General features: G+C 37.2%; 1 protein-coding gene and 2 long non-coding RNA genes across 3 annotated transcripts in view; 2 read left to right on the forward strand and 1 right to left on the reverse strand.

Moving 5' to 3' along the window:
* Positions 1-472, forward strand: part of LOC108551746 (uncharacterized) — a 4,476-nt gene extending 4,004 nt beyond the window's left edge. Inside the window, exon 4 of the long non-coding RNA XR_001890503.1 lies at positions 396-472. This is a non-coding gene — a long non-coding RNA (uncharacterized LOC108551746). The remainder of the gene's footprint in view (positions 1-395) is intronic.
* Ino80 (chromatin-remodeling ATPase INO80) overlaps positions 332-13,433 on the reverse strand; it is a 14,731-nt gene continuing 1,629 nt past the window's right edge. The window contains exons 5-28 of the mRNA XM_017906004.1: positions 13,282-13,433; positions 13,038-13,211; positions 12,678-12,974; positions 12,444-12,602; positions 12,193-12,362; positions 11,901-12,117; positions 11,719-11,806; positions 11,362-11,653; positions 11,092-11,294; positions 10,868-11,008; positions 10,660-10,781; positions 10,271-10,566; positions 9,918-10,200; positions 9,691-9,834; positions 9,360-9,618; positions 9,156-9,283; positions 8,993-9,087; positions 8,263-8,335; positions 7,138-7,296; positions 6,960-7,062; positions 6,431-6,543; positions 6,123-6,308; positions 5,689-6,043; positions 332-908 (exon numbers count right to left, since the gene is read on the reverse strand). The exon at positions 13,282-13,433 is cut by the window's right edge and continues 7 nt beyond it. Of these exons, the coding sequence (XP_017761493.1) occupies positions 496-908; positions 5,689-6,043; positions 6,123-6,308; positions 6,431-6,543; positions 6,960-7,062; positions 7,138-7,296; positions 8,263-8,335; positions 8,993-9,087; positions 9,156-9,283; positions 9,360-9,618; positions 9,691-9,834; positions 9,918-10,200; positions 10,271-10,566; positions 10,660-10,781; positions 10,868-11,008; positions 11,092-11,294; positions 11,362-11,653; positions 11,719-11,806; positions 11,901-12,117; positions 12,193-12,362; positions 12,444-12,602; positions 12,678-12,974; positions 13,038-13,211; positions 13,282-13,433 (4,622 nt within the window). The 3' untranslated portion in view covers positions 332-495. The remainder of the gene's footprint in view (positions 909-5,688; positions 6,044-6,122; positions 6,309-6,430; positions 6,544-6,959; positions 7,063-7,137; positions 7,297-8,262; positions 8,336-8,992; positions 9,088-9,155; positions 9,284-9,359; positions 9,619-9,690; positions 9,835-9,917; positions 10,201-10,270; positions 10,567-10,659; positions 10,782-10,867; positions 11,009-11,091; positions 11,295-11,361; positions 11,654-11,718; positions 11,807-11,900; positions 12,118-12,192; positions 12,363-12,443; positions 12,603-12,677; positions 12,975-13,037; positions 13,212-13,281) is intronic.
* LOC108551745 (uncharacterized) lies at positions 866-1,923 on the forward strand. Its single transcript, XR_001890502.1, has 3 exons — positions 866-945; positions 1,020-1,581; positions 1,814-1,923. It is a non-coding gene; the product is annotated as an uncharacterized LOC108551745 (long non-coding RNA).

Genomic DNA, 13,433 nt, shown 5'->3' on the forward strand with positions numbered 1-13,433 from the left:
AAAAAAAAAAAAAAAATAAAAGGAAAAAACAGGAAGCAACGAGAGAATGAAATACTCGTTGCTAGTTTTTTATCACTGAACACAGTACTCCAACTTCTTCTAAAAATCATACAAGCCGTAAAGCATGAATGAAACCAGTATTTATCATCGAAAGTAATACTGATCACTGAAACCAGTATATTACCATAGTTCCAAGCATCATCGAGTACTAAAGAAACATGGCTTTCTTAAAAAATAGCTTGTACAAACAAATCGAACATTCTCTTGACATTCTCCATTCAAAAGAAAAATTCGTCATTCATCATAGATCCAGGATACTTCCTTGCGTCAATCACGTTTTCAAAATGTCAAATAAGGAAATTAGTACACAGAAGTCTCGCTTTGCAAAATTTCAGAGAACGCGATCCGGTCGCTAACATTTCGCGAGAATTTCCGAGTTTGGACAATTCATGAATCACCCTCGAGAATTACCCGAAGGAACTCTCCCTCCGGAAGCTAGGACGATCCCCGTGGTTGTTGCTGCTGTTGCGTGTAGAATCCAAATGGTCTAGATTCGCTTGTCGGCGAAGAAAACGAGGTACTACTGTTCATCGGAGAAGAAGAAATCGATGGACCGGGTCCTGAAGCTCGTTGTGCCGATGATTTCTGTTGATTTACAGTGGCGATCGTTTGTTGGGACCTCAGGGGAACCGGAAGTGGCCGTTGCATCTTTCTACCATGGTGATGGCCAGGGGTACGATATCCTTGGTGCCCAGGACCTGTTGGCCTTAAACGTGGTCGTCCTGGACCTCTTCGGATGGTTGGTGCACCCCCTCTACCTGGCAGGGGACCTAGTGTTCCTACTGGTCCCAGGGGACCTACTGAACTGGGGCCGTCACCTTCCGTTGGACCAGAGGTTCCTTGCACTCCTGTAAACGACGATCGTTCAATTTTTATACCTATTATGTATATTCTGTTATATCTATGTTTAGCCAAATGGACTTTAATCACGTGTCATATCTAAAATTCCTGTTTTATAGGTATCAGAGAATGCAGATTGGAAATTGGAAAGATTTTAAGGCTGAAAATTTTTAGGAGCGTGACCCCTTTATATCCAGAATTGCGATCTGCAGACCACACATCAAAGCGATCAAAGGTTATCGCACGTTAAGAACTTCTCAATGCGCCGTACAAAATCGATTCGAAGTCAGCGCGCGCGAAAATCACCGGTGAAAATCGGTATGCTCGACGCGCAAAGGAGACGATAGGTCTGAAGATAACGAGCGGCATGCCCCAGAGGTACGAATTTCGCGGGAAAGAGGACGCGACCACGGGGCTCCTGCAACTTTTCACGATTATAATGGCAGATGCAGGGTACGAACGAGGCCCTCCATTTAACGTGGAGTGGTCTGACCAGTTAATCGGTTATTCACCGGTACACCGCGGCATGGTACGAAGACAAACTCGAGGATCGTGCCACGGCATCTATTCGACTGATCGTAAGCGCAGGAGCCGACCACGGGGACGAGCATGGGGGCGAGAGGGGGAGAAGAATTTAATGAGATAGCGAGAGAGAAAAATTCTGGTCGGCGGTGGAGGAGGGTGAGTGACAGGGTCGGAGGTCAGTAGCCGAGCAAGGATGTACGGGAGGACGTTCCCCGTCTCCTTTTAACTCGGCCTTCTTTCCATTCTTTCTTTCCTCTTTCCTTCCTTCCTTCCTTCCTTCCTTCCTTCCTTCCTTCCTTTCGCCTATTCTTTTTCCCTTTTTTCCATTGCACACACGCTTCGTTCGTCGAGTCGTCGACATTCCTTGGCACGTTCTCGATCCTTTCAGGAGGTGCTCTTCAGCCACCTCGGCAAAGAGAGGAAGTTGGAGTGGCCACTCAGCAACAAAGGGACTAAGAGGGTGGGAAAAGCTCGAGGGACCCGTTTCCTCATTATATACGCGCGCTTTCCAAGTTTTCCGTGCGCTCGATTCTAACGAGATTTCCAAGGAGCATTTCGATGGAGATTCTTGAACGCGTGAAGTTCCTTCGAGTAACAAAGGGTGTCCTGGAGGTCTACTTGGAACTGCTGACATGAGAGAAGTTTGCAGAGTGTTGAACCGTTTGTAGAGTATGCAGGGTGGAAAGGATGTTGAACTCTTCCTATAAAAATGAACTAGACTAACCCTTTCCATTTATTTTCAGATCCATCGGTTATACCTCTAATTATCCAAGCTATTAAACAGTAAGGCATGGAACCAACGTGGACATTTCTTATGGCTGAACCTACAAAAATAATCGCTTAACGGAAAACCCTGAGGAAACGATATTAACGAAAACCTGGTGCCTGATCGAATTAATATCCAACCTAAAGCAAAGCCAGAAGGGAGGAACAAACACCAAGGGGTCGGTTAAAATATTTTCGTATATCGAGGGTCCGCGATTCCCGCGGAAAGCACGCGTGGGTGAGATCCCAGGCGGGAGATAGAGTCTGGTGTACGCGTACAAAGAAGAGGGTTCTCGAGAAGTTTCGAGGTAGCTGGAAGGGCGAATGGAACGCGAGGATCCGCGGAATGCCGATCCTTGCCCCGTCCTATCTTCCCGTATTATCCTGCCGTATCTCAGCCGTGCAACACACAGCCAAACTCTCATTCCCTCCCCCTTTTCGTCCTTTGTCACGATGCGGCCTCTTTCGCAGTGTCTCAAGGCGCTCTCCCGTCTCGAGCACCCTGGAACTGGAGAAAATTATTGCATTCTAAAGCGGAGACAATGAAATAGTTTTGCTGGTACCCTCCGGCTAAACGACCGTCCTTCTTGGCCAATGAGGATAATGAATCGCCAGATTCTCGTTATCGTAATACCGATGGATAGATCCCTCAGTGGAGGAAGATGTCTCGATTGCTGTGAAAGTTTTAGGTAGAATCTCCAGTGATTCAACGGAGAGGCTCGGCTGTTAAGATATTTACAAGCGATAAATAATTGCGAATAATCATGCAACCCTTTAATTCTAGATATTTGGAAGAAAGATGAAAGAGAAAGAAATGGATCATAACGAAGATATTCTGTTATTGGTATGAATGATTTTATATTTATATGTAAATTTAACAAGTTTTATAGTAAGATTTGAGTAAGATTTTGAGAAAAGCAATATGTAGTTCCAGCTGACTGTGTCGTCGCGGAAGTAGGAAGCTCGTAGCTATAGAAGCTCTCTCAACCACTCGAACTGGTTGGAATTACTTTCCGTTACATGACACGGAAATATGATGAAAGCAATGCGGACGACCAAGATGACACGGTGCGGTACAATGAGGTACGGCACGAATCCACAAAATTCAACCCTCAGATCCTATTCCCAATGGAACCATGGCCAGGGTTAGCTATCCGTTACGAAAAATTATGCAAACGACAGCTAAACAACGAACACGTCGATACTTGGACATTTGCGATTTAAATAACGAAATTTGATCAACCGGAAAGGGAGGATCGAGTATGATTCAATGGAGAAAGTTTAATTTTATTGCATTTATAAGCACAAGATATGTTTTCAAGAGCGACATCATGTGGGTAGAATTTTAGATATGCAGATGAGAGAAGAGAACATCTCATAGATGAAAGAGCGCGTCATATTGCTGGCTTTCACGGATGCATTGACCATATGCCTTGCTCTTATTCACAAAATGCATCTCAAATAGAAACCACCACTTGTGGATGGAAATGAGCAGAAGATAAATCTTCTTCAAGATGGAGACAAATCACTTAAAATAAGCCAAATGTTGAGAATGCAATGAAGCAATATCTGTAAAATAAAAGGTCGGAGTTGCTAAAAATAATCTCCAAAGAGGAACAAATTCACGCAAATCGCGGAGAAAGGATTGGCGAAATGACTAGAGAAAAAAAACAAACGGGGCAAAATGAAAGGGGCAGAGTAACGAAGTGATAGTCGAAAGGGGAAGGTAGAAAGGGAGGACGGAGAGGGGTGAGCGAGTTCCAAAAACCTAAGAAGAACATCATCGATCGCAGCTGTCGCGTTCGCTCTGCACCTGCTATTGTCCGCTCGCCTTCCAGTCGACGACAAGTGAGAGAGGGAACGACCCCTTTCCTTTCCGTATATGTAGCACGAACAGCGTATGAGCGTGCGCGCGTGCATGAAGGTGCCGTGCACGTTGCCGCGTAAACTTCGGTCCACGTGTCGTTGCGTGAGGGCCACCTACTCGTTTTCGTGCGGCTCGCTTTCGTCAGGCCTTTTCGATCCTCTTTTTCTCCTCTATCTTTCACTCTTCTTCGCTCCTTCTTTCTCTTTCCCAGAATTGTTCTCCAAAATGGTCGATACTTGAGGCAACGCTTAGAATATAATTTGCACGAGAATTGCTTATCAAACGAATAATTTAGTGATAAATTGTTTGTAGGAATAATTATGATATAATTCGTAAGAAATATATATCGTTGCTTTATTGTTAATACAAATGGATGGAAAACAGTAAACCAGCTATAATGAAACATGAAACAATCGTGTTATCAATCGCGATATACTGGCTCTATTCGTGTTGCATTTTGTTGTTCTATAGACGTATTGTTCCACTTTTTCAAGTACAAGTACTCAACGACAATCATCACACATAGGAATATATATATGTTATATTGTGTCAAAAAGAGAGAAGATAAAAACAGGATAGAAGGCCAAACCCATTAAGTTCATTTTCCTAATCAATTCAATCTATACGTCTGATACTTCCAAACCAGGACGTGACCACTGTCCAACTGACAGATAAACCAAGACACCCCCGTCCCAGAAGACGCGGAGTAACACTCGTGCGCATGAAAACTGGGACCGAAAAAGTGAGTCACAGAGGGGGTGGATATCTCGAAGGGTAAATCGCGTACCCTCAGGAAGGGCGCCAACTGTTCGTTGCAACACTTGCGCGCACATGTAACCGCGAGGGAATTTCGATGGATTCACGTCAGTCAAGGGATCCGCGAACATAGGGGTGTTTTCTTTTTGCGACTAAGAGCGAAATCCCATGAGAACTGGACCAAGTGGTGCAATAGGAGTAAGGGGAACTCTAGATCCATGAAAGAGTCAGTCGGGATTAACGATGTATCGATTCGAGGGTGCGTCACGGAAAGTCATTTTCGTTCAGACGGGGGTATTTCGAGTATGGTCTCCCAAAACTACTCACTTAATCCTCTTAACCGTATCACCCAATATCCGAACGGAGTCAGCATGCGTTTCTCAGCGATTTAAGCTTAAGTTTCGAGTGAGAATTTTGAAGGTGACTGCACATCTAAATAAATGTACAAAATTCTATTTCGAAGCGTGTAGTCAAAATAAAAACACTATATGAGAAAGATACATGAAAGACACTATGTTAATGTCGCTAATTATCTTCATTGATCGTGAATAACAGAATTAAAGCAATTTATATTAATGACCTCAGCATGCTAGACTTATTGAGTTACATGCAAAGTGAATAATTAAATATTCATCAGTGGACATTACACGGTTCCACATATCGGTAATAAATCTATCCATTGAATTGTGTTGCTGGAAATGATTTAATCTACATTCTTTTTACGTCCTTGTAAAATATCCTTGGCATAATATGCAATAATTTATTACTGCACTCTAAATTTTTAATAGGTTTCAATCTATATCGGAATACTATATTCATCATCAACAATAATAGGTTTTTTTTAAGCAGTAAATCTAAGAAAGCACAGTACTCACCGTGTTGAAGAATTTGATCATTAGCTGTACTACTACTGGTTGGAGATAAAGATGCTGGGGATTGAGAACCGCTTCCGAGACCCTTAGATGATGAATGGAGCAGAAGAAGACCTCTACCCTTCCCACCAACAGGTCCACCTCTACGGGAACCGCGAGGCCTGCCCCGTTTGCTAGTACCACGAATCGTGGGCCTCATCCGAACACCAGTTCCGCTACTGAAGGACATGTGATGATCGAGTCGGCTGATCTTGCCAGGATCTCCAAACTGACCTACTCGTGACTGTCGAGTGTCGCCAGAGGAAGCTCCGACTGGACCATCCACGTCAACAACCAAGCCATCATTGCTTGTTTCGTCCTGAACATAAAAAAAATTTGGGATTTATTATTTCTTTTGTCCTTTAATACTGTTTCAGTTCTATTATTTTCATACGTACTTCTGACTTGACAGGACTGGTTGGCACGCTGTACTCGTCTGCGTTATCAAGGAATTGTTGATGATTGTTAATCTGATATGACAAATATCCACCACTGACTTGATTATTCTCATTGGAATTAACTTGGGCAACATCAACAATCTTGTCACCGTTTGCGTCAGATAGACAAGGCTTCTTTACATCTCCCTAATAAAAGATTACAGGAAAATAAAAATAAGAATTAGAAAAAAGATTAAAAATTATTCTATTAATAATGGAAAAACTGAAAATGAAGAAAAAGATAGCGGCTCTAAGGGCATCGGGCTCACCTTGACCGGAAGCGCGGTTAACTTCCTCTTCCGGTCTCTCTCCTTGTGGTATAGGTTCGACTCAAGTCGGGCATCCTCCGCGTGCTGCTTTCTTTCCTCGCTCCGTTGGCTGTCTGAAATATACGGACACGGGCTTGTATACGGGGACGTTCGTTACTTCTTTTCTTATTATTATTCGTTATTAGGGCATTAGCATAACCTAACGAGCATAATGTAATTGCATCCATGCTCTTTCCTTCCCTTATCTCCTTCCCACTCATTCTGAATGCATGTCTGTGTGCCGATGCGCTTCCCGGCACGGGAATACAACTGAAATCGCGCTTCAGCGAACAAAAATGCGGTATGGTGTTCTTTATTTGCATTTCAAACTTTCATTCAACGAGATTATAGAGCTGCTTATTTTATAATAGCCACTACTACTCGTTTTAATCATTTCATTTCGAAGAATAATGTAATGCAAGTTAGTTTAAACTTGAAAAAATCATTAAACTATTTAATAGCCTAACCAAATTTAAGTAAAAATATTCACATTTGGCTTCGATTTCTTCGTCATCTAACAGAAGGGAAACAACTTCCTTAGGTTTTAAAGTATCTGGTTTGAAGTTTCCCCCACTGATTACCATGCGTTGTATCTGAAAAAATTTGGATTAAATTATTTTATTTAAGGATAAAATTTACGAAAACGATTTTCTTTGATTGAAACATACCTCACTCTTTTCTCTAGCACGTTGTAATATCCTTTCTTCGATAGTTCCTTTACAAATTAATCTGTATACCGTAACCTGCTTTGTTTGACCCAGCCTATGGGCACGATCCATGGCTTGCTGGTCCACCGTGGGGTTCCAGTCGCTATCATAAAATATTACCTGTAAAATAAAATTCATATCTAATAAAATTAAATTGCCATACACAAAAAGATTGTTTTTTCGGATTAATAAAAATACCATCTTCAAATTCTATAGGAATTAATAATCAAATTTTTAAATATCTATTATACATAATGTTCTAAATAAGGACACTTCTATTTCTATTCAATATTCGAACGAGGGCATATGCAAATATGTAACTTCAACAAATGAATAGGTACAGCCCACGTTCGTGTACTCTCGCACGTAACAGAATGCAGTTTCGGCAATGCAGGGGAGTGACCCTGACCAAAAATCCTTATCGATCCAACCATTAATCTGTGGTATCACATTATCTGTAATCAAGATATACCTTTTTATAGATAAGAACTTTAAGACAAGGAAACTCTTACAACCAGCGAATTATGTTTTAAACAAAATCACAATCAATTACCTCATCAATAAATACGATCTTGCGCTATTAAACATCAGTATACTTGACTATTTGGTCAAAAAGTAATATTTTTACAAATAATGTAGGTATCTCCTATAAATACTTATCTTCCATTTATAGGTATATAATTAATTATGGTTAAATATATAATTAATTAATTATAATCCACTTAGAGGTATAAAATATATAAATACATAAATACATTTTATACAGTTACATTTTATATGTATTTTTACATATTATGCAAAACGATATTAGATCAGATAAGTGGCGACAGTAAATCCCGTTAAATATATAATAGTAAAATTGGATAATGGAGACCAGTATTGTAATTGTCCCCATATAAAACAAAGTTGTAATTTCTCACACTATGCTCATTCATTTCCGATCAATTAAGATTGTTTCCGAAGTTTCGAGTTATTTATTCTGGATGTCAAAAGGGAGAAACAAAAGGCGAATGCTCGACTTCTTGGAATAGTAAGGTGAATACGTACAAGGTTCGGACCGATAAAGCATAGGATAAAATTACTAACCGTGTCTGCGGCAGTGAGGTTTATTCCCAGACCTCCGGCTCGGGTGCTCAGCAGAAAGACGAATATGTCCGCCCTGAAACACGAAACAGTCCATGTAGATCGAACAGTTGAGTACGACACATTTTGTATGTAAATTAATTCGGTACACTAGTCGTGCACTTAGAAGATTTCCAGTCCGAAATACACAAGCTGAATATACCTTATTACCTACAAGATTTTGAGAATTCAATTATTGTATGGATATCAAATATATAGATAAAAATATATTATTCCTTTTATTATTAAAATTGAAATAAAAATCAAACAAAGATTCTAAATAAAAATATTAAAATATAATGGCACCTATAAAACATAACGATCAACCATTATTAGAATGTTGCATTCATAGTGGGCAACCAAAGCTGCAGCTATCTACAAGACAGGGACGATTCGCTAATTAATTCGCGTGTTAGTTATGCGCGAGTGAACGAAGGAACGACATGCAAAGAAGCTGTACTTTAGACATGCAACATGATGGTTGATAGATATTTCAACTCGCGTCAAAAAAGAATTAGTTCTGTTTGTTAATGATTTTTTTTCATCAAATTAATAGACATTGTTCGTTTAAATCGATAAATATTGATAACATCTTTAACTAATATAAACTTTCACGTGAAATATTTACAAATTACCACGAAATGGTCTAAAATTTTGTATTATGTAGAAGATAATGAAAGCGTATTGAAGTTACCTCTTTTGAAAATCTGCGACCATATCTCGCCTATCTGAGATTTTAGAAGAACCATCTAATCTCATAAAAGTATGTTTCCTATGATACATATATTCCTGTAATGACAACATAATATAAAGCCATATAATAATTATTTGATTGATGATCGACTAAATAAAAATACCTCTAACAAATCAATCATTTTTGTCATTTGAGAGTAGATAAGGACTCGATGACCCTGTTCTTTAAGACGGCGCAAAAGGCTATCCAATACGGAAAGTTTTCCAGCGTCTGTCACCAATGTTTGTTTATCTATAACAATATTACAAATAATATATCTTAGAATGTACATAAAAAATCTAAAATAAGCAATACAAAAAACGCTTACCTGGTACTATGATATTTGACCATCCATTTATGGGAGTACATGCAGAAATACCACCATTTGGCTCCACAGAAAATGATGACGTCGTTTGTGTCATACGAAAACTGGAATTCTCTCGAGACGGACTCATCTTGTGTCGCGCTCGTTCACAACCAAGCCAGAGGAGTCGTTGACCAAACTTTCCGCCACATTCTTCGTGCCTTCGCCATGCGCACGCTGCGGAACTATTACTAACATACAGTTTTCGAGGACTAGCTTGTACCTAAAATTAATATTTATTCATTGTATTGCTTTATATCATTACTTTATGTTTCTACTGTATCTATATAAAAACCTTAGGATAAGTATCGCAAATAAATGGTGGAATTGTGGTCTGTTGACAATATCGCATTATAGCTGGCCTTGGAAGATGAAGATGTTCGGGTAATAAAGTCACTTTTGAGTCTTCTTGTTCAACTTTGGTTGAAGGAAGTATTCTCTGTAAAAAAATATACATACTATAATTAACTTTATAATCTATCAAATAAATATAAGAGAAAGCGATTAAAGACTATCGTAAACCTTCAGTGATAGATTAGCTGTTTTTTTACTGCTACGCAAAATTCGATGAGCGACAGTTTCGGGCATTGAATGAATAACATGAGTCGTATGCGTATATACAGGTTCACCCTCAACAATTTTTCTTGTGAATATTAAATCCTGCAAAGAACCCACTGAAAAATCGATTTTTCTGGATAAAAAAAACATTTGGTTCATAGGTATTTCCGTTCTTTCATCGACGTTCCAATCCTCCCAATAACGCATCATTTTTATTCTTCTCTCCATCATAGTTGCAAGACACAATCTAAATATAAATAATGAATTAAATATTGTAAAATACTATATTCTATACATTAGATAAAAGGAGTATGTACCTGAATAAGATACCAACAATGAACATTTTATTCATTTCCATTGGAGACAAATTAATAAATCTACTAAAAGAGAAAGTATTTTGAGAAAAATTTTCGTTGCCATCGTGAAGAGTTCGATGTATATATTCAGTAGCAAATATAAATAGCTTATTATACAACAAATGATTTTTAGATGGCAACGAGAGATGTATGAGTCCTTCTATATATAATAATGCTGGCATTTCATAATATTCAGTATGCATAAAGAACGGAGATTTAGCATCTCTGCGCTCAAAAAGTTCTGGATGATTGCAAACCTGAGATTAATCAAATGGATGTTGCTATAGTATATTGATGGCATTGTTCTTTTTTTTATAAATTTAATAAATAGTAAATATATAAACTATTACCTTTCGGAATTGCATGACTAGATTCATAAGATTTGATGTGAAATTTTTATCATTAGATGCAGTGTCACCACCACCAACGGTATAATGCAATAAATCTTCTATTCTAATCTTCTTTTTTAATGCTATCAAAAAAAAATATATATATATTATGATTGTTTAATGCTATAAAAAAATGATATTCTAATGTGTAAAAACATCATATATTTACCTGAATAAAGTAATTTTTGACGAGTAGTAAGAGGACAATACACCATTACTTCAATTTTATCGGATAATTCGTTCTCTACATCTTTCTTTATTCTACGTAACATAAAGGGCTTTAAAATCATATGTAACCTCGATAAATGCTCTAAGTATAAAAAGGAATTATTAGATCTGAAATATTGTACTATTATATCATTGTACAAAAAATGTATAATAAAAATATATTACTCTCATCAATTCCCGTTTTATTTTCAGCATGACTCTCGATATCTTTAGAGAACCATTCGTTAAATTCGTCGTGAGAATCAAATAAAGTGGGCATTATAAAATGTAACAATGCCCATAATTCTGCCATACTGTTTTGAATGGGTGTACCACTAAGTAACAATCTATTACGACAGCTAAATCCAAGCAACAATTTCCATCTCATACTGTAAAGAGTAAAAATTAGAACACCATGCATATAAAATGTAAATAAACAATTGAACAAGCACAAACCTGCTGGTGCTTTTTATAGCTTGTGCTTCGTCTAGGATCATGTATTGCCATTTTATTCTATTAAAGTACTTATAATCGGTAATAACTAATTGATAGCTCGTTATCACTACGTGAAATGAAGCCTCTTTCGTATGTAAATCTTTAGTGTCCCAAAATTGCCTTAATATTTTACGTTCTTGTGGATTACCCCAATATGGAACTACTTTAAACATTGGAACAAATCGTGCCATTTCTTGTTGCCAATTATGTAACGTTGAAGCCGGTGATATAATTAGAAATGGTCCCCATACAGCTGCAAAAAGGTACATCCATTTTAAAAAATTTTTAAAGTACAAAGATATTTATTCCATAACTTACAATATCTTTCAGCAACATGACACAAAAATGCTATGGATTGCACAGTTTTTCCCAAACCCATTTCATCTGCCAAAATCCCACTAATACCCTAAAAATGGTATTAAAAATATTTATATAAATATATGAAATCTTATAAAATCTTATTAGTTAATATACTATAATAAATTAATACATAGACCAACCTGGTCATATAAATTAGCTAACCAATTCATTCCTTTTAGTTGATAACCTTTAAGGTTTCCCTTAAAAATTGAAGGTTGTGGATGTTCTAAATTTTCGGGTGTATCGCTAAGTCGCAATTCTTGAGATGCGGCTGCTGTATCAAACTGTTTTGCTCGAGCTTTTTCATTATCAAATGCTTCTGTAGCATTCCTTTTGGCTTTCTGCTTCATAACTTCACTGTTTGTAAATAAATAGGGTCTTACATAACATAATATTTTTGTTTATCAATACATAAAATGTTAATAAATTTACCTATCATAATCATCAATTCCAACAAGCCTTGGATTTTTTTCTTCATCTAATTGATTTAAAATCCTCAATTGTTCTTCAGGAGAAGCCTTCCCCAATTTTCGGGACATAAAATGAGCATATAGTTCAGTTTGTGTAATAAGAAAATTTAATTTCCTTTGCTGCCGTTTTGCCTAAATTATGGAATAAGATAAATAAAGTATATATTTGTGTACTATATTATAAATATTATAAAAGTAATCAGTATCAATCACCTCAATAAGCTCCACATCCATTTTGCGCTGTTCTTCAGCTTCCTTCTCTAATCTTCTTCGAGTTTCACGCTCGACTCGGTCGTATCGTTTCCAATAAGATTGCATTTCTCTTGTAAGACGTTTAGCTCTCCATATAGTCTCTTTCATGTTCTTTTGCGACTTTAAAATGTAAAAAATATAAATTGTTTAAATTACTTTTAAATGCAAATAAATAATTATAAATGTAATAGTTACCTGCATAGCTTTTTGTCTCCAATATTTCATACAGTGTTGTGCTACTTTTTTACAACTAATTAACATTTCTTTATGATTATTGGTTTTTGCTCTTTGTACTTTTCCCAATTCTTTCTTGGACATCATTACCCAAATTTTTCTTCTCCTCATTGCCATGACTTCTGGACTTTTATTGTTATGCTTTTTTCTTCCACGCTGACGTGGTTGATGACGCATTATTGCTTCCAATTCAGCTTCATCTAATTCTTCTTCTCTAGGAATTGTACGATCCCACTCTTCATCCGGATAATCACCTTCCTAAAATTTTTATAACAACATTCTATTTCTGAAATATATTGTATCAATTTTTATTCTACATACTGGATAATCTTCTGAAGATCTATGACGTGATATCTTTTCTTTCTTTATTTTCATAGCTTTCTTTTCTGGCTTCTTTTCTTTTTTCTTTTTATTTCCAACTATTAATTTTTGATGTTCTAAAAACCTATCATAATTAGATAATAATCCAGCACTGTAATATTGATACTGAATATTCTGGAAGTAAAATATTATATTGTTATTTATTCTATATATATACTGATTTTGAATTCAAATTTAATCTTACCTCTGGTTTCTGGTAGAAACGTGCTTGGTATTTTTTTCTAAGTATATGAAACTTTAACATTTCCTGAAAATCTTCTTCTGTAATTGGACTATCTGTATCAGATCCTGAAGCTGAACTATCTGATGAATCACTTAATAAAATATCCTGCAACC

This window comes from Eufriesea mexicana, unplaced genomic scaffold (assembly GCF_001483705.2).
Source record: "Eufriesea mexicana isolate 0111107269 unplaced genomic scaffold, ASM148370v2 scaffold5017, whole genome shotgun sequence".
NCBI classification, from domain to species: Eukaryota; Metazoa; Arthropoda; class Insecta; order Hymenoptera; family Apidae; genus Eufriesea; species Eufriesea mexicana.